This window comes from Alternaria arbusti (genome assembly GCF_024043155.1).
Source record: "Alternaria arbusti strain BMP 1465 chromosome Unknown scaffold_3, whole genome shotgun sequence".
In the NCBI taxonomy this organism is placed as follows: Eukaryota; Fungi; Ascomycota; class Dothideomycetes; order Pleosporales; family Pleosporaceae; genus Alternaria; species Alternaria arbusti.
Genome location: NW_026249943.1, coordinates 2,427,402 through 2,446,838, shown reverse-complemented (window position 1 = coordinate 2,446,838; position 19,437 = coordinate 2,427,402). Strand labels below are relative to the sequence as shown.

The 19,437-nt window shown below is 53.1% G+C and overlaps 9 protein-coding genes across 9 annotated transcripts; 3 read left to right on the top strand and 6 right to left on the bottom strand.

The window, feature by feature from the left end:
* Positions 1-34: 34 nt before the first annotated feature.
* J4E86_003508 (uncharacterized protein) lies at positions 35-2,435 on the top strand (the record flags this gene model as incomplete). The annotated part of the gene is made up of 3 exons (XM_051444061.1): positions 35-446; positions 496-1,568; positions 1,677-2,435. 3 exons carry the CDS (start codon positions 35-37, stop codon positions 2,433-2,435), a joined length of 2,244 nt encoding a protein of 747 aa, XP_051305556.1.
* A 292-nt stretch (positions 2,436-2,727) lies between these two features.
* Positions 2,728-3,387, bottom strand: J4E86_003507 (uncharacterized protein; the record flags this gene model as incomplete). The annotated part of the gene is made up of 2 exons (XM_051444060.1): positions 2,728-3,007; positions 3,071-3,387. The coding sequence occupies 2 exons, from the start codon at positions 3,385-3,387 to the stop codon at positions 2,728-2,730; spliced, it is 597 nt and encodes a 198-aa protein (XP_051305555.1).
* A 1,478-nt stretch (positions 3,388-4,865) lies between these two features.
* On the bottom strand, positions 4,866-5,253 carry J4E86_003506 (uncharacterized protein; the record flags this gene model as incomplete). The annotated part of the gene is made up of 2 exons (XM_051444059.1): positions 4,866-5,132; positions 5,239-5,253. 2 exons carry the CDS (start codon positions 5,251-5,253, stop codon positions 4,866-4,868), a joined length of 282 nt encoding a protein of 93 aa, XP_051305554.1.
* A 1,696-nt stretch (positions 5,254-6,949) lies between these two features.
* Positions 6,950-8,590, bottom strand: J4E86_003505 (uncharacterized protein; the record flags this gene model as incomplete). The annotated part of the gene is made up of 2 exons (XM_051444058.1): positions 6,950-7,837; positions 7,889-8,590. The coding sequence occupies 2 exons, from the start codon at positions 8,588-8,590 to the stop codon at positions 6,950-6,952; spliced, it is 1,590 nt and encodes a 529-aa protein (XP_051305553.1).
* A 3,070-nt stretch (positions 8,591-11,660) lies between these two features.
* On the top strand, positions 11,661-12,587 carry J4E86_003504 (uncharacterized protein; the record flags this gene model as incomplete). Its single annotated transcript, XM_051444057.1, has 1 exon — positions 11,661-12,587. One exon carries the CDS (start codon positions 11,661-11,663, stop codon positions 12,585-12,587), a length of 927 nt encoding a protein of 308 aa, XP_051305552.1.
* Positions 12,588-13,006: 419 nt separating this feature from the next.
* Positions 13,007-14,356, bottom strand: J4E86_003503 (uncharacterized protein; the record flags this gene model as incomplete). The annotated part of the gene is made up of 1 exon (XM_051444056.1): positions 13,007-14,356. The coding sequence occupies one exon, from the start codon at positions 14,354-14,356 to the stop codon at positions 13,007-13,009; it is 1,350 nt and encodes a 449-aa protein (XP_051305551.1).
* A 933-nt stretch (positions 14,357-15,289) lies between these two features.
* Positions 15,290-15,848, bottom strand: J4E86_003502 (uncharacterized protein; the record flags this gene model as incomplete). Its single annotated transcript, XM_051444055.1, has 2 exons — positions 15,290-15,629; positions 15,685-15,848. The coding sequence occupies 2 exons, from the start codon at positions 15,846-15,848 to the stop codon at positions 15,290-15,292; spliced, it is 504 nt and encodes a 167-aa protein (XP_051305550.1).
* Positions 15,849-16,851: 1,003 nt separating this feature from the next.
* On the bottom strand, positions 16,852-17,490 carry J4E86_003501 (uncharacterized protein; the record flags this gene model as incomplete). The annotated part of the gene is made up of 3 exons (XM_051444054.1): positions 16,852-17,044; positions 17,111-17,145; positions 17,377-17,490. The coding sequence occupies 3 exons, from the start codon at positions 17,488-17,490 to the stop codon at positions 16,852-16,854; spliced, it is 342 nt and encodes a 113-aa protein (XP_051305549.1).
* A 175-nt stretch (positions 17,491-17,665) lies between these two features.
* J4E86_003500 (uncharacterized protein) lies at positions 17,666-18,715 on the top strand (the record flags this gene model as incomplete). The annotated part of the gene is made up of 2 exons (XM_051444053.1): positions 17,666-17,837; positions 17,898-18,715. 2 exons carry the CDS (start codon positions 17,666-17,668, stop codon positions 18,713-18,715), a joined length of 990 nt encoding a protein of 329 aa, XP_051305548.1.
* Positions 18,716-19,437: the final 722 nt, after the last annotated feature.

Here is a 19,437-nt window from a genome sequence, read left to right as displayed (position 1 = left end):
CGTCTTGACATTTGCTGCAGTGCGCGGTGACAATATGAGCCCGGCAACATCTTACACTCTGCGCCCTCTGGAGCGCAATCCTCCGAGCATTCCCAGTAACGCACTCGAGGGCGGCGCCTTCCGTATTCATTTATCACAGAAAGAGCTGAAAACGTTGGGGCTTGTTAATGGCGATTGTGTACGGCTGAGTACTGCTGCCGGTTTCAAAGGCTATGGAGTGGCCTGGCTAGCCTCGCAGACAAATCCTGGCAACAAGCCAATCGCCAAGGTGTCTGATCTTCTGCGAGAGCAATACGACCTCTCGCTTAACGATCCCGTCTTCATCGAGAAGGTAGACTCCTGGAAGCCTCTCAAATCCATAGAGATAAGTCTCGCAGACGCACCAAATCAAACTGCGAAGTTCAGCTCGAATGAGCAACTTTTGTATTGGCTACGACACACTTTAGGTAGGTCAACGATCATACTTGGCTACTGTTTCTGACAGCTATGTAGCAGTGGACTCTGACATTATTCTTCCGGGATGCAGCTTTCCAGTTCAACAAAAAGGCTTCAAGCAGAAGAGCCAGAAGTTGCGTGTCACCGTGCAGAACATTGATCCGCTACCAACTGAGAAGTACGCGACATACTTCGACGAACTTACTACTGAAGTCACTACCACGGGTGATATCCCTACTCAGCAGACCCCGAGAGCTTCTAAGCAGATTCTCCAGGTAAGGGGTGATGGCATCGGTGGACTTTCTGCTCACATCACTACGATGAACAGACGCCTCTCTTACCTCACAAACACTCTACCTCATCAACGCGACGTACGCCTTTGTGGACCTACTTCTTTCTTACTACACGGCCCCGAGGGTACAGGCAAAAGTCTTCTACTAGAACGGCTAGCGGAATGCCCATGGCAAGAAGTTTACCGAGTAGATCCAGACACGCATCCAAAAGGACAAGCCAAGGCAATATCCGATGTTTTTGAGGACGCTCGTGACAACCAACCGAGCTTAATCATCATGGATAACCTCGACAGATTTCTCGAAAAAGCTGAGACGCTCGTGAATAAGCTGCGGTTTGAATTGGCCAAGCTAGGTGGTAGCCAAGTGGTCGTGGCAGCAGCAGCACGTAGCATATACGATGTTGACACCAGACTTCGATCACCGTCAGCTTTCAAAACGAAGCTAGAGATCTTTCCACCCAACACCACTCAGCGAGAAGATATTCTCCGACAGATTTTGGGCACTACGAGCAAACTTGGAGACCTTGACTTCCCAGCGCTGGCAGAGCGCACACACGGTTTCGTCGGACGCGACATTCACGATCTGTGTCTTCTCGCCCGAGACCGACGTGAACAACAAATAGATGAGACGATAAGCGAGGAAGAAAAGACCACCTTTGGTAAGAAGCTTGAGCAAACAGACTATGTTTGTCAGGAAGATTTTGATGCCGTATTCGGAGAGGTACAACCGACGGTTCTCAAGGACAGCATTCTAGAGGTGCCCAAGGTCCGATGGACAGATATCGCTGGTCTTGATCACGTTCGCGCTGTGCTTGAAGCCATTACTATCCGCCCATTCAAGGTAAGCTATAGTCCTATGTCATCTCTACATCTCCCACGGCTGTATTCAATTCACCCTTAGGTGTTCGTCTACCTCTGCAACCAGGCTCAAAGCTAATCACATCTCCAGTATCCCGACCTCGACATCAAATTCGGCGGCCCTCAATCCCGAAAAGGCGTTCTACTCTATGGCCCGCCCGGTTGCGCAAAGACCCTGATCGCACAAGCCGTTGCGACGGAGAGTAAACAAAACTTCCTCGCAGTCAAAGGCTCTGAACTCATCAAGATGTATGTGGGCGAGTCCGAGCGAGCTATCCGGGATGTATTCCGTAGAGCACGCGCGGCAAAACCGTGCATCATCTTCTTTGACGAAATCGACTCCATCGGCAAGTCGCGCGAGAAGACGCAGGATAGCGGTCTCAACGTCGTTACAACGCTGCTGAACGAGATGGATGGTATTGAAGCACTCAAGGATGTGTTCATCATCGGCGCGACCAATCGGCCTGACATTCTCGACTCGGCGCTCATCCGTACCGGCCGTTTCGACGCACATATCCACATCGGCCTTCCGACTGAAGAAGCGCGGAAGCAGATCCTGCAAATCCATACCAGAAAGAGACCGCTCGCAGAGGACGTCGATCTCGATGTTGTTGCCAAGAAGACGGACGGAAGCAGTGGAGCAGATATCAGTGGGTTATGCGCTGTTGCCATCGAGTTGGCGATTACGGATTACACAATGGATCCCAATAGCGAGCCGAAAGTTTACATGCGACATTTTGAGCAGGCGCTGCAGCAACACGTCCCACATACCATTGCGGATGAAGCCGAACGGTACAAGAACTGGCGGCCAGGCACGTCGCTGTCGGAGCCGTCGAAGTCGGAGAAGTAAACGAACGATGCTGTTAGTCTTCAGGATTAATCGAACTGATCGTGCGCTTCCTCATGTACTTGATCTGAAAAAGCTAGATATAAACACATGCTTTAGATTGTGCGAAGAAAGCTGTTCTATCAAAATTGCACAATAAAGAGATGCGGAGTGCTTTGCTTGTATGATAGATCGGTATAGATCACCGTGAAGGTCTTTATGTTACAACATAGCACACGAAAAGCAAGGGTATCCTCGAACACAATTCCGCAACGCCATTCCCCCCAGCTCCAGTTCGAAATCCCGTTGTATGTACTTAGCCAGCAAGCTCCGCCTCCTTGAAGATCGGTATGTTGATGTCGAACTCTTCGTCAAAGCCGGCCACTCTGCCGAGAATACAATTGGCTTTCTTTTGTGCCTGCTCGCTCATGTCCGCCACGTGCGTGAGCGCAATATGGTTCATAAGTGTTTCCACACCACCGTAAACGCCCGTGACTTTGTCCTGCCCTGAGCAAAGCAGGCAGCCGAAGTTGTCGTCGTTTGAGCTAGGTTCTGCTGCCTTCTTCTTCACGTGTGATTTAGCGAGAAACATCCACCTGGAGAGTGGGAGACGAAGTCAGCATATTTCTCACATGCTGTTTGAACAAGGACACGCTTACCGATACCGTATCCCGGACATGGAAGTCTTGACACGCGGGTCCACTATCTCGACAGTCTTGTTCTTTTTCGTGGGGTGCGGCTTCGTGAAGACGTCGCCCGTGAAGGTACAATGCTTACACCCCCAAATCTGCTTTGTGTTGTAGTAGCCACAGGGCTGAGTGCGGACTGTGATACCCTTCTTGAGGTCTTCTCTGACAGCCCAGGCACCCTTACAAAATCCCCAGTAATCGTTGTCCTTGTTAGGGCGGCCGTTCATCATTCTTTCACCACCTGCTGGTCCGCTTTGGATAGTATCGGATCTGAAGTTGTTGCGCATGCGGTGGCCTGGAAGGATGCCGATCGGAATAGAGCTGCTGCTGTCGGTTGAGGCGACAGAGGGCGTAAAACTAGCATGTCGAGGTCGGCTTGTAGCTGGAGAAACTGGCATCAAAGAAGTAGCGGCTGCTGCTGGAGAACTATACGCAGCCGCTTGGGGGTTGCTGTTGCTACGTTGGCCGGGTATGCCGCGTTCTGTTGCAGGTGCCATATAATGCTGAGGGTGCACTAACTGTCTAAGACCGGCAAGGTGTCCTTCAGCTGGTGCAGGATATTGCTGTGGCTGCGTATACGGTACAGATGGTGTTTGGGAAAGTGAAGGGGAAGGATGTCGTTGCTGTTGTGATCCAGGCCAAGGCATGCGCGTAGGTGCATTTGCGTTGTTCTTGGGTGTATTGATGAGCGGCGCATGAGATTGAGGGCGTAAAGGTGCCAGCGGTGCAATGGGAGAAGGTGTATATCTGTCTTCTGTGGCCATATAGGGAGAGCTGTATGGTGGAGCACTACGAATCTCATCGTCTTGATCATATGGTGCTACTGGAGGTCGGGCATGTTCACCTTGCGATGAGTTGGAGCTTTTGCGGCCAAGAGATGCTGTGTTAGACTGCGTAGAGCTAGAGGTATCAGACCATCGAGGATGTAATGTGTGCGTTCCTGTCTGGTGAAATGAACTACTTGCGGGATGCGGTTGATTGTAGACATGCTGCTCCTTTATCGGCCTGACGGTATTCACTTGACCGGAAGCCAATGGTGAATCATGGGAACGCTCATTTAGGCTTCTATCCAGCTCTTGCATTGATTCAGTATATGCGTCTCGGTCATTGAGCGTGGTCAGCGTATCTCGGCGAGTGGGATGGGCACCACTATGCCTGTGGGGTTTCCCTAGTCTTGACTCGTTTTCGACGTTGACGCCTTGATAAGAGCTAATCATGTGCTGGATATCATTCATAATCGATGCGCGGTCTTCAGGACGAAGTCTGTCCAGAGCTAGAATGACAGGCTCCGCAGCTTGTGTAGGGGTATAGGCCGGACGAGACGCTCTCGACGTATCTTGGGGCCGGCAATAGTCGGGCAGACTATGTCCAGTATAACCAAAATCGTTCTGCGATGGAAAGCTTGCGGTCGGATAGCTATCTGACAGCGAACGTATCTGGCCATGCCTCGAGTCACTTGAAATGTCCTTGTAGTTCTCACCGACCGCCCTCAACGGTCGCACTATCGGCTTTGCTATGTAGATTCTTTGTTTCAGCTCGTCCAATGTTGTCAGAGTCTCTTTTCGGTTCGTAATGGAGGCTTCGTGGAGGACATGCAGATTAAGCACACAAACTTCGCTGAAGGCTCAACGTTAGCTCTATCCCGATATGCCAAACATCTGGACACTCACTTCGTAGCGGCTTGCCGTAAGCTGTTGATTATTTCGGCCTGCAGCATGAAGCCTATATGGTAGAGACGTTCCCGAGCGGTATCTGTGCGCATGTCTTAATTCTCAAGTCCACTATACGAGACTGATTCGTAGAACTTACCATCTCCAACGCGCACATAGTCACCCAATTCTCTCTGATCTTGCTTATATCTTAGAGCGATCTGCTGTTCTCCAGCGATAAGAGAGTCTTGTAGCTGCTCCTCCTCCCATTCTTGCTGACCTTGATCGCGGGCTTTACGAGCGCGGCGTTTCTGCTTGACAAGCTTGAGGAGCTCTGATCCACCGTGGAACGCGGAAACAACAGCAGACACTGCTGCGACGATCTGATTAATTGTGAGCAACAATCAGAAGAGGAGACTTGTATTCTTGGGCGAGGTCGCGTGCGCACACCTGCAGATGAATTTTCGGGGCATAAAAGAGTAGACCTACCTCAAGACCGGACATTCTCGATAACGAGTTATTGTCCCCCGAAGGTAGCCGTTTTGCTTTGCTGGTTGGCTAGATAGCGCTCCCAGATCGTGTTGAGACCATTAGGGCGAAGCCTTCCACTGGTTTCTGGTCCTGGTTCTCGTTGTATCGAGGATGATTGAGCCTGAGCAGGCTGAAAATCGAATGTCTCGACTGATCCTCAGATTTAGGGCTGACTAGGCTTGCGATAAGCACCAACTGCGCGCAGTGATGGACCTTTCTAACACATGCTCAATCAGTACGAGAGGAAGCAGAGCTACACGTAGAGTCGTCGCGTAAGATAATGCGATGGAGGCCGAAGGGGAAGATTGGATAGCCAAGCTGGAATAGAACAGATTGATTGTAAAGTGAGAAAGGGAAGTCCCTCAGAAGGCTGAAGAGGGTTCCTTCCCATCGGTACTCCGCCTCGCTCGAGTCTGACTGGGTGGCCTGCGACCGCTATTTACATTAGGCTAAGCCTTTGCTGAGCCAGGCGTAGGCGACAGTATTGCTTGACCGAGGTGCAGCGCTCATTGTGCTATCTAGCGCGGCCGCTCCAATGATGAGTAGCGATGGCTTCAGGCCAGGCGGGCTGTGTGATGCCGTCTAGCCTGGAAGCGAGTGGCATACTGTATCGTAAAGCAGGAAAGGCTTGGCTGGTGGCTTCTTTGCAGCCACATCTCTGACTAGTCCGGCTCTTAATTTGACAGATGCGCTCTGCTGCCAGTATGAGGGCCTATCGTGACGGGTGAGGCTTGAGGCCTGCTGCTCGCCAAGAGGTGGGGGCTGAATGGTGAGGGCCACACCCCGAAAGTTGCTTGAGAGCCGGCCTTCTTTACAGGAAACGAACTCAGCATGTACCTAGGTAGTGTGCGCTGTAGGTCTCGGAGACGAGAGGCTGGAGCTCGGTCACTTTGGCTGAAGTCTGTTGGGTGGACGGCAGTGAGATGATAGATGGTGCGCCTTCCTGCTTCCGCTCCCGAGCGGGGGTGGCCAGGTGGTTCGCGCCATAGCCACCACGCTTCTCCAAACGGTAGCTGCGACCATGTGCCATGCCTGCCTAACGAAGAGTACGCGCGAGAAGTCTGTGCCAGAACACACTCAACCGAATGCTCATTCTTTCTAGACAGCTTTTCGCAGTACCAGAATACATCTCGAAAGCGTTCGCAACCCTGTATACATACGAAACAGCGCCGATGCGATGCATTCTACCGGTTCACCGGTCGATCCTCTCGGCCCCATCCCAGGAATGTGGGTTTCGGGACGCACAGCGTTCAGCAGGAGCCCAAAATTCACAGGCTCCAGTCAGTGACAAAGTGACAATAAGCGCAGTGATAGTTGTTGAAAGTTCCATTCGCAAACTTGCAGGCCTTTCAGCGGTACCAAAGTCTTTCGCCTAACCCTATCCTTTCACCGACCAGCAGTACGTCTCGAATCATCCCTAGCCGCATGTGAAGAAGTCCAGGGATATCCTGGAGAATGCAACCAGAACGACCCCCGCTTATAAGAAACAACCCGCATAAACCCAAATGGCACGCGAGTACATTTTGCAACTCTCGGTGTATCAGCGCATAACGCCCTAGTAATACCAAGTCCCGATCGCTAGAAACGCGATTCAACGTAGAAGGACAAACGAAAAAAAGAAGAATGAGATGTTCTCGAAAGTTTGTAGAAGTGAATGAAGAGACAAAGCTTATGCATCTTCGAGCTGTACTCTCTGGCTCTTCCGGTTCCTGACTTCCACCATCGTAGGGGTGAGGGCCAATCGATCCACCACACGATCCTCGTGCGGACTCGTCAAAGTGCGAACCACGCCTCTTGGGCTATTCGCTCTGCTGACAGATACACTCCTTGCGACGCCGACCATGGCTTTCGCTGTGGCGACTTCTTCTGTCTTTCCCTCCCTTCTCCTTGCTTGGATCTCAGCTCGCTTCTCACCGAGCCTACTGGCCGAGTGTGGTGGAGTTGACAAGCTCTGCAACCTCTGCAGAGGGGAGGGTGCGTCAAGAGGTGCAGAAGACGGGTGCGATGACAGCGCGCTGAGTTTGGTCACCTTCGGCTGCTGTTGCGAGGGCGAGCGGATTAGTGGGGACGACGGCTCGCTGTTGACTGTAAGGGTCTCGCTTTTCAGAGTCCTCACTGGCTTCGTGCAGATCTCCCATTCAGGCTCTCGCTCGTCAAGATGCAACGTAATCGGTTTAGGATGACCGGGTGATGCCTGGGCGACTATGATCGTGATCGATTCGGCCTCAGATTCGAAGCTGCAAATCGAGGTAGGGGTCAATGCTGGCTTCAGGTACGGAGATGATACAGGCTTCAGCTTGGTAGAATCCATCTGTCTTGTCGTGTTCTCTGTATTCTGAGCAAAAGTTTGCTGAAGGGGAGACTTCGTGGGCATCGTCCGGGACCGCTTCAGATCCTTTTTGCTACGGCTCATGATGGATCCTGACAGAGGTGACGGTGCGCGGCCGGGGTTGGTGGACGGAAATAGGGACAACCGTGGTGAGCCAGACGCCGGAGCGGGCGAGGTCACCCTGCGCTGGAGACTGTAATCTACGGGACTTTCGTCCTTCTGATCGTCCTACCTTCACGTTAGCCCTAGTTGGAAATAGCCATACCTGCGGATACATACCTTTGCAGACAGCTCTAGCAGTGGCTTGATCTTCTCGGTGTTGCCTTGCCGTCTTGCCAAGAGGGATAATCGGTTCGGGTCGGACTGCAAGAGGTTTCCGAACATAACGCTGTATCTTTCCATTGTGATATCGGGAAGGCTGACGTCCAGAAGCGGCCCTCCATCATCTGCGGACCCGGTTGGATTCTGTGGTAGTGCTTTGTTGGTTGTGCCCGGTAGTTCAACCTGTGGCACAGGTGGGACCTCGCCCGCAACGCCTCGCACTCCTAGAGCAGGCGTTGTAAAAGACCGTTGCATAGACTTCTTAGGCCCATGTGACGGCATATTTCCGAGCGTCATAGCACGATCTCGGGTCGCAGACGTCTCCGGTGGCGACTGAGGTGGGACGAACTCTCCTGGAGCCCATTTCCGCGATGCTCGGATGTTCGGCCTATAGGTCGGCGGTGACACACTGCGTAACTTCTCCCTCTCTTTCTCTTCCGGTCGAGCTGCCTGGGGCTCATTGGCTTCCTCGTCATGGTGGCTGTCTGCGCGAGGTGCCGCGGCAACGGTCTGCGCCAGCTGATAGAACGATGGCTTTTCTGGTTGAGGGGGAGGCGCTTTACGAAACAACGACTTCCATCGGCTGATTTTGGACTTGGGTGCCTCAACACGGCTGCTCAGCGAAGCCGAAGAGTCGTTGGGGTGGTTTAGTGTTGCCATTGGAGAATGGGCGGGTTTCGAGTCGGTTGTTGGTACCGCAGCCTCAGGCGGTGATTTCAAATGTGAACCTGAGGTGGGTGACCCAAGAGCGATACCAATGACCCCTCTTTCTTTCGTGGCGTCTGGACTGTAGAGTACAGTTGTCGAGGTAGTAGGCGATTGGAACGAGTGGATATGGTCCTGAGAATAGATCGATGGTGCAAGATTTGTTTTCCTATGGAACATGAATGGACGCTCTCCAGGTCCACTCGATGTGCTTGGCCGCACTGCCGTGCCTGGGACTCCTAGATTTACTTCGGTGCTCAAATCGGAAGTGGAGGGCTTGTATTTGTCAACGCCTGTTTGAGAACCCTTAACAGGCGGCATTGAGGCCCCATTGTCTTGCTCAGTGGCGTCCCTGCGATTGTTTCTCAGAAACCTCAATGACTTCGACCTTGTAAGCATCCCGGGCATCTTGGGTTTCAAATTCGTTAGAGTGAAGGTATAGTGAGTATGAAGAAAAGACAGGAAGATATTGGCGTGGTTGTAAAGGAATGGACAGCTCTAGTGAGCCAAAGAAATGGAACAAGCCGCGACACAGTCGTGGAGAGGTTGAGAGAAGGAAGAGATGCAGAGAACGGCGGAATGTGCGCCAGTATCACCACCGGTCTGCCAGGAAACGAGCCTGGCGCCTCCACACTTCGCTGTCATCATACCAGCGGCAATCACTCATCCACTTTCGGGGCGTCTGGGAGAAATTGCAGAGTCGAGAACCCGCCCGTTGCGGAGCCAGGACCAGGGTAACGCGCTGCATGAGATCGGTGGTTCGATTGGCTCTGCGGCATGTCGCGCCAACGGGACCCATGGCATTTGGCAGGATCACCTCGTCTGCGCCGTGGCAGGGTGACGATACCGGGGGGAACAAGCGACAAATGCTGCAGGGTTGGGATGCACCAACCTTGGCCAGGTGGTTTCAAGACGACGCTGGGCCGAGGAGCAATTTCGCGATCCGCCGCCAAGACGATCCGACCGACTTCACTGGCTGTGGTAAGATTATCAACCGTCAACGAGCCCACCCACCGTGCAACGAGGCTACCTACAACAAAGCTGACGTCTGCTCTTGCAAGACGCAAGCTGAGGTGCACATGCGGAACCTGAGAAGCTGCGACACTGGGCCACGCTGAAGCAACAAGTCCTCGCCCACCTGTGGTCGCTGGGAAATGAGACCCCAACACATCATGTGTGGATACGGCGCGACGTTTCGGGCTTACTTACCCAAGATTGCGGACGAGGTGTCGCCGCCTTCCTAATCAGACAGGCATGTATACGCGCGACAGATGATTGAAACGAGGCATGAGCGGTCTGGCCTGCCTCAGGCACTCACGCGACCTTGTCTAGGCGGCCAACACGCCCAGTATGCAAAACGCAATGCACCTGTGAACGCTCAATCCAGAGGACATACCGAAGGCGAGTATAAGCATTTTACTTGCCGCAACCCCACCGCTTGCTCGCCTAATGTGCCGATACACTCTGCATGCTCATTGTGCAGCTAATCGAACGACTTTCCTCCAACATCTCCAGCGCACGTCGTGCGTGCCCACATCCACAAGTGCCGGATTGAATCCCCTGCGACATATAGAAGCAACCGATATACCGGTCTGGACATCCCTTACGAAGCTACGACATATCGATGACCCTGCTGTCAGTCTAGGAAAGGATGTCGCAGTCTCGAACGCATGCATCGCAGGAATTGATGCAAGACTCCTCTGTCGATGCGGCGTAGGACCGTTCCAGTTGGTCTCTGCCTCTGCTGCTTCATCGGGAGGCAAAGCTGGCGAGTCTTGTTCCCACCACTTTCGAACTTCGCTCCTCGTCGCCTGACCCAGACGGACTTGGACGATTAATTGAAACTTCTTATGGCTTCGCGAACTGGCTCCCGATTAGCAACATATCTTCAACCCTCGCTCCATGTGTAGCAGCATGCACAAAGGGCGCAGTTGGACTTCAGAACCATCTCCACATTCCGAGTTGGCCATAGCACCCGCGCCCATCTTCTTTCCTCTTTCTACGTGGCCGAACTTGCTCGCAACTTTCATGCGTCGTGCATACATCGTTGCCGCCCTTTGAGAGAGAGTAGTTCAAGTGCCAAACTTGTGCGTAAATCCAATAGAATATGATGGCTTTGGACGTCCGCGGTTTCTGTATGGAATGCCTTCCTTCGGGTATCTCATTCGGCCGGATGAATTGTACGTCCATTGAAGCGTATATCGAACACCGCACAGCGACAGGCTCTGCAATACGTTTTATGGACTCTGTTCGGGACGCAATGGAAATGTTGATTAATCAATCAACCCATTTAACGTCCGTGCGGCACTCGAGAGAAGTCCGCAGAGACTTTGTAGCAGGCCTCGGGACCATCCGACAGCGAGTTCAGTAATCTTACTTCTACACCACGAGGCTACCTCTGACTTAATCCAAAACGACATTCGTCGCAAAGTCGACTCCAAGTTACTCAAGAAAAGTTTCGCTCTATCGCGCATTGCGACGGGACAGAACTTGAGTTCCTGGACAGCTGCAGGCGCAGTTATAGCTGACCACATACCACAAGTATGCGCTAATGTAGCTGTAGCGCAGAACATTCAAAGTGGTCGATGGAAGGCCGCGGGGACATGTTTGCCCGACCGGTCACGAGTGTTGCCGAAACCTTATAGACAATACCTCGGGCAACCACCTAGTCGGACCTCCCTTCTGACCTTTTGCTCGAAGTAGCCAGAATTTCTCAAATCAAGGTGAAATTACCAATCTTTCGGACGAGATCTGCGGTGAATTAGAAGCGGCATCTTGGGCCTTTGGCGCGTTGACCGTCGTTGGACTGTACGATATATAAGGTTGATGGCGCTTTCGGATATGTATTCAACAACACGCCCTCAAACCTCAGGATCATTGATTCTCAAGCCATCCGTCTCTTATACCTTCGCACAGTCTTGCAAACCTCAGTCCTCTTACAATACTAGCATTCGCCAATCTTATCTTTACTCCTCTACAACAATAAGCTGTCGTACACGCAGGTGTCGAGTCCATCAACTTCAATATGCACTTCAACCCCGAAAAAGACATACCCGACCTATCGGGAAAGGTCATCGTTGTAACAGGCGGCAGTAGCGGTCTCGGAAAAGAGAGCGTTCTCCAACTCGTCAAGCACAACCCAGATAAAGTCTATCTTGCAGCCCGGACAAGCAGGCGAGGCAACGCAGCAATCGAAGAGATCGAGAAAGACGTTCCCTCAGCAAAGGGAAAGATACATTACCTCGAGGTAGACATGGCATCGTTCGCATCCGTCAAGCAAGCCGCCGATCGCATCCTCACCGAAAACACTCGTCTGGATATCCTAATGAACAACGCCGGCACAACAGGCAACCCTGCAAGCGTAACGAGCGACGGCTACGAGGTCCAATTCGGCAGCAACTACATGGGCCCTACTCTCTTCACGAAACTACTCCTGCCACTCCTGCTCAAAACTGCCGAAGAGCCAAACAGCGACGTTCGCATCATCAACCTTAGCTCCGAACTATTCAAGCAAGGTCCCAAAGAGGGTATCCTCTTCCCTAAGCTCACAACTGCTTGTGAGGACATGAGCTCCGTAGCTCGTTACGGCCAATCGAAACTGGCAAACTACTATTTCAGCAAGGTCAGCGCACAGAAATACCCAAGCATCACATCTGTAGCGCTGCATCCCGGCGTTGTTAACACGGGCATTTGGGATAATTTGAAGACAAGAAGACCTGTACTAGGTACGGTTCTTTCCGTAGTCTTTGGTCCGTTCCTGACGAATGTTGCCGACGGTGCGAAGGCGCAGTTGTGGGCCAGTACTGCGAAGAAGAGCGAGGTTAAGAACGGGGCTTTCTACACACCAAAAGGCAATGGGAATGAGTACACGCAGGCAATACTCAAGAACGATAAACTTGCGAATGAGCTGTGGGAGTGGACCCAGAAGGAGTTTGCGAAGCATGGATTCTGATTAACGTTGTGGGCTTGTGTCTCAAATCTTTCATCAAATCGTACGGGTAAAGCGATGGGGTATTTTTACATGAACAATCAATACAGCGTTATCGCAGTATTTAGCAAGTAATCATAATACAAAACCATTTACCCTGCAGTTCCTTAATTTCAAAGTGAATAGCAACAACTGAGGCCTTGCAAAAGGTAGTAATTGTGAGCAAGCAAAGCATCTGAAAGAGCACGGGAAAGAGCAACATCACACAGCACATAGCGAGAGTTCGCCAAATTTCGCAACATGAAAAAGAAACGCGTTCATATGTATGCTAAACATCGCTCAGTCTCGAAGATTTATCAAACGCCGCTGATGTGAAACTTATGAACCCATACCCAAGACCCATATTTTAGGGGAGAAAAAAAGAGAAAAAACAACGCCACAGCTTATGCTTCGGCCTGCGCCCGCTGACCCGCGGTGCCCAAGTCAACACTTTTATGATATTGCTTACATGGCAAATTCTGGTGCGAATCGTCCTCGTCGTACTCAATATCAAACATACGCTTCAGCTCTTTACATGCTACCATATATTGCTGTCGAGCACCCGGGCTCTCCCTAAGAGGATTAGGCGCCTTGTCCCAGCCATGTGGCACCCCGGGTACACAGTGGTAATGCACGCGCTTTCCAAGATCCTTTTGTAGGCGGTCGCGGAATCGTTCGCCCTCAGCGAGAAGCATGTCCCATTCACAACAGAAGAGGACAATGTCGTCAGGGAGCGCCGCAAGCATGTGTTTTGGTGCCACACCAGGGCTGAGCCATGGATGTGCAAGATCGAGCGAAGGTGGTTGGAGATACGAGTCGTCGAAGAGATCGGTGAAGACAGCGGGGAGGTTCTGGTCAACCCTCGAGCACGTCTCTCGGCGCTGGGCGCGGGTTTGCGTATAATCGGTCGGTGGATAGAAGGATACTATGCCCCTAATTTTGAGGACAGTGTTGGACGCCTCCGTCATGACTGACACTCCCGAGTTGTCTTTGTATGAGGATATGAGCGATAGCGAGGAGGCGCCTGTCTGGCGGAGCATAGCAATGCGATCGAGGCGTGACTTTTGGCGCACGAGTGGGACGCGGGAGCCGTTCGGGGTGAGGTTTTGGCCAAATGCAGGAGGAGGCTGAAGGACAGCATTGGGAACGCTGCCCGCGCGGTCATCGATGATCTTGGCGCCAGATGTTGTTCGATCGAAGAGCTCGCCCTGCAGACACAGCGGGACCGTAAAGCTCATGTTGCCTCCTGACGAGAAGCCCGATATGGCGAAGCGATCTGCATCTAGCATCAACTCCTCGGCGTGTTGCGCCAGCCAGAGTACCGCATCGGCACCGTCTTCGACAGCCGTGGGAAACGGGTTCTCAGGCGCGAGGCGATAATCGACGCTGACGACAACGGCTCCGACCTCGTCGACGACGACACCGCACCAGCGCGCATCGTCGTGTGCAGTGCCCAGTACGAAACCGCCTCCGTGGAAGTTGATGACAACAGGGTATTTCCTAGTACCCTTCAGCTTCTTATGCTTCTTGTATTCCTTGGGCACGTAGAAGTTGAGGCGGAATTTGCCTTTCAATGGCGAGACGGTGGCATCGATGTCCCTATGGAAGGCAGGCTTCGGGGGTCGTGGGCGGGCCAGGCGGTGGAGCATCATGCCGATGCCCATGAGGACGCGCCAAAACTGCGCCTGGACGTGGAGCATCCATCGCGGCCGGCTGCTCTTGGGTTGTGGTGGGTTGTCGACGGATACGGTCATGTTGACGGTTGACGGTTGACGGTTGACGGTTGGTGGAGAGGATTGAATCACCCTATACGGCGCGCGCCATTAACGAGGCCGCGGGTGGTGAAAGAGATGAAAGGGGGCTGTGCCTGTGGCAAGCCGAGTGCTTAGGGGTGATGCGTGGTGGTAGTGTCGCGATAGTGTGGGACTAGAATTGTCGCGACGGTGTTAGTTGGGACGTCGAGTCCTTGGTTGTGCGTTTAGTCGCAAGCGTTGGGAGTCTAGAAATGTGAGGCCCAGGGACGCGCAAGGGTCCCCGATAGGCGATGACGTAGGCTAATCAGCCGCACCCCATCTATGCCGCCCAATCCATGTGCTGTCGCGCTTTCACCCCAGTTGAGAAATGGCCGCGGAGCAGAGCGTGCATGGCGATGCCTCGGCGCCGATTTCAACAGACATTTGACGTTGTCGATGCGCCGATGTGGCCAGTCGCGGGTGGCTGGGTGTTCCGTGTTGCACCACAAGGCTGTTACACGACGACGGCAGACCTCTAGTCCTGCATAGAGTCGGGCATATCATCACTCAGAACTCACAATCACAATCAAAATCAAGTACCAACTGGTCAGTTTGAACGGCGTGAATTCACACCGCTCCTAGTGATAGATTATAGACGTAAAGACCATACTCCAGGGCATCACATATCCAATGGGTAGACAACCGTCCCACCCAGTACCCAAACGAAAAGAGAGCAAACCGGAACGGGTATAGTGGCTGCTCAAGTCCTCAGAAAAGCGCCGAACGCTCACCTATTGATGCTGCCATGGACAAAATGCAAGTGTAAACATCGATGGAAAGCCGACAGCGAAGTCGATATCAGATGTCAAAGAACGCCGGGGAAGTTGTGCATGCAAGTCAAGTGCACAAGAATCGATAAGGAATGAGGGCAGATCAAGAGGTCCATGGAAACCTTCACGCGTCGACAAACTCGTACTCGTCATCCTCGGGGGCGACATGGCGCTTTGGGCGCGGGGCCTCGTCGTACAAGTCGAGCACCTCATACTCGTTCTTCACCAGCTTCTCTGTCTCCTTGGTTTCAAACCTCTCCACAGCCTTGTCGAGTGCATGGTTTAGGATCTGGCTGCCATGGCTGGGACCGCGATGGGCATCGAATGAGTAGGCGACCTCGGCATCTGGGGCAGGAGCAGCGGAAGGATGGTCAACGTCCTCATCGGCGGACGACTCGTCACTAGCAGAAGCCATGTCCTTGTTGAAAGCGGTGCGAGCCTTCATGGGGCCGGGATACGATGCCCTGCATATGTTAGTACTCCGATAAGCAACCCGGGACCCGTGTGGGAGCCACTCACTTGATATGCGGGTACAGCTTAGCAGGGCGGGGCTTGCCGTCTTCCTGTCGCCGGCCAGGGCCAAACGACTGTCCGTTCGCCCACTTCGCCCTGCTGTTCTTGTCGCGGTTGAACTCCTTGGCGTCGCTGCGGAGGTCGCTGGTGAAGGTCTGCGAAGTCGACATGTCTGTGTTGCGACTTGGATCGACGGGTGTAGTTATAGTATGTATTGTGACTGGTTGGTATGGTTTGGCAAGAGTATAAACGGAGTATGTAGAGTGTTGTTGGGAGGTGCTGCGGCAGATGGCTAGTAGGTAGATTAGGTGTGACGGAGAAGGTAAACAATGGGATGTGACAGGTACGATAGCTGTGTCGAGGTAATAAGCACGGGTGAGAGGGAGGCGCGGCGGATGACTAGCAGCTGTCTTGTGAATGACTCTAAGAAGTGACTCAGGATGACGAGGTGCTGGGGCGACGAGAGTGGCTATGCAGGTACTTATGGAAGATTACGGCTCGTGTTCAGGCCAGGCAGTTGTTTACTCGCGCCGCCCTTATGTCGTCAAAGGCGTAGGCACCATCCCCGCCTTGTCTGGTTCCTGATAAGGGGACTGTCGACGGGTGGGAGCTCATGACCTAGGTTCCAGCTTCCGACTCGCCGAGGCCTGTTGCCCGCTTTAGCCCGATGCGCAGCCGGTTTGACGCTGTTGCCCATGATGCCATCATGGCGGTTTCAGACGCCTTTGGCGGCCAACGTGGGCGAGTTGGAGGCTGCTGTGTCCTGGTTGGTGTGCATGGATATGCGTGAAGCTCCCAGCCCTGGAGCTCTCAAGCTCGCAAGCGCCCCAAGCTGGTGCTCCATCTTCCGATCGCCGACCCCACATCGAGCCTCCACACCTCAGACAGCAACAGTCACGGCATGCATCCCAACAATCGCACCTTATTAGATGACGCCCTTTACCACGCTCCCTGATAAGAGCCCGGATTCGGCCGCCGCGTCTGTGCCCGGCTGCTAGTCTAGCCCATCATCTAACGCGGGTGCGCGGCTTGCTACGAACCAGCCAAGACATGTACCCCATACCATGGCATTGCAACGCCCTTCCGTCAATCAGCTATCTTGGAACATTAACGTGTCTAGAGTGGCATGGTTGACTAAGGCAGCCGTTCCAGGTGCATCCTCAGGCACTCGCTTCAAGTGTGGTACGCGGCCGCCTCTTCATCCTCCTCGTCGCTACTTTCAACTAAGCCAGCCTCGCTTGGGAGGACATCAGGGAACCAGCCATATGTACCGAGATCTACCGTGTACTGGCCCATGGCATCCTGTCTGACCTCCACTCCCTCTCTCCGCAGGGCATCCGCCTGCTGAGCAGCAGCGCTCGGGCCTCTTTGTTCCAGTCAGCAATCGAACAACAACCAACAAAGCCTTGTTATGGTGACAAGGAGCGCTGACCTCGGGCTGATACCGCCTTTGGCGTTGATCACGCGCTGCCAAGGCACGTTGCGGCTATGGAACGTAGGACTATTGCTGCTATCGGCCGATGGCGAAGGCAAGTTCTTGAGACAGACTCCGACTTGTCTTTGACGTCATGCGTTAGTGATGCTGCGACACGATGGTCATGGTGCTCCGCTGTAATACCTTGGACATTCGGCTATAATCAGACAAACACGTCAGCAAGTCGACCTCGTCATCAGGGAACACAACGCACGCTTCCCTACCAGCCTGGCAATATGACCATAGCTAGTGACCTTGCCAGAAGGCACCTCTTGAATCGCTTCGTATACTGCTGTGTACCATAGCCAGACTTCTTCTGAGCGCTCTCCTGGTGCCATGATGATCCGAGGTGGAGGGTGATTGAGTGCGGCTGCTTAAGCCGAGCGACAGTGAACGCGACAACACGAGAGCACGTGATGCGGAACGCATGCGCGCGCCAAGCCTTCAACTTTCCGTATCGAGCTTCGCGACTGGACTTTGCAGCATCACCCGCAACCAACGCCTCACCTCAACATGTCTGGTCTCGCCGACTATCTGGCTAAGAATTACCTCACGGCAGATTCAGAAAAGAAATCGAAGAAGCGCAAGAGGAAGAACAAGGACGCCGGACTTATCATCGACGACGATGACAATCTGGGCTGGAAGGATAAGGCCGACGAGGACGACGAGGATGCGCCCATGATAGGTATGCGAACTGCTATTTCCACAATTTGTGCAAGCTCGAGGCTAACAAATGACGCTTCAGTCGGCGGAGGCACTCTCAAGAAATCCAAGAAGAAATCCAAAGGCACCAGTGCCGCAACATGGACAGCCGTAGGCGTCGCCGCGCCCTCACACGCCGAACAACTTGCTGCCGACGCTGCCGCCGCAGATGCAATCATAGCAGGGACCGCCGCCGATCGCGAGAAGGCCGCTGAAGCGGAGGATGAAGCGCCGGAGATGGTAGACACAGACGGAGTCATGAGGATGGAGTCGGGCGCCAAAGCAGGTCTACAAAGCGCTGCCGAGGTCGCAGCAGCCATGAAGAAGAAACAAGACGAGGAGAAGCGCAAAGCTGAAGAGGCCGCAAAGGAAATGGGGAGCGCTGCGCAGGAGACCATCTACCGAGACGCCAGCGGTCGCATAATCAACGTCGCAATGAAGCGCGCAGAAGCACGGAAGAAAGTCGAAGAAGAGGAACGCAAGAAGCGCGAGAAGGAGAAGGCAGCGCGCGGAGACGTACAAAACGCAGATGCAGAGCGCAGGAAACAACAGCTACAGGACGCGAAGACGATGACGATCGCCCGATACGCAGACGATGCGGAGCTCAACGACGAGCTGAAGGAGCGAGGGCATTGGAACGACCCTGCGTCAGGCTTCTTGCGCAAGAAGAAGGCTGGACGCAGCATTACAGGCAAGCCTCTATACCAAGGACCGTTTCAACCCAACCGGTACAACATCCGCCCAGGACATCGATGGGACGGTATCGATCGAGGAAACGGGTTCGAGAAACAGTGGTTCGATTCGAGGAATAGGAAAGCCAACATTGAGAAGCTGGAATATCAGTGGCAGATGGACGAGTAGAGTTCTGGGGTTGTCAACCCACTCTCATAAGAAGCTGGGATGTATATCATTTGCATAGCGAGGCGTTTGGGTATGTGACACACAATATGACGGCCATAGGAGACTGGACAACTGCTACTATCGCAAATCTGTGTCCATCCTGTAAAAATACTTGGCTGACGAGATACCGAGGAAGGAGCGATACACACGACCCGATCCGGACAAGTTGGCAAAAAGAAGGTCAAAAACATACAACAGCGGGGATTCGCTTCTGGTCACCCACGAAGCTACTAGCCTGCCGGTATCTTGCTTGTATATGGCTGAGCGGACGGGAAGCCTAATTCTCAAGATCCTATGGTCGTATGTGGAGGAACTGGCCACAAAAATGAGATATGATCTCGGCACGGCCATGATCGCCCATGTAAGCCGATACAGTGTCGTCCACGCATATATACTGGCTCTCCCTTCACAAGGACACTACATTCATCTTTACCAATTTGCGATACCAGTATAGGCCACTTCACTTCACAGTCTATCCATCACCACGGCACGGAGCGTCAAAATACTCTTGTCGTGTCATTCTCGCTCATGTTGTCCTTGATATAGATTACCACACTCGGCTCAAACACGAGACCTTTGGTCGGTAAAGGCATGTTAGGCACCGTTGTACATGGAGGACTTTCACTAGAAAAAAGCTTGTATGCTCTGATCAGACTCACAAGAGATAATTTATCATACCTAGG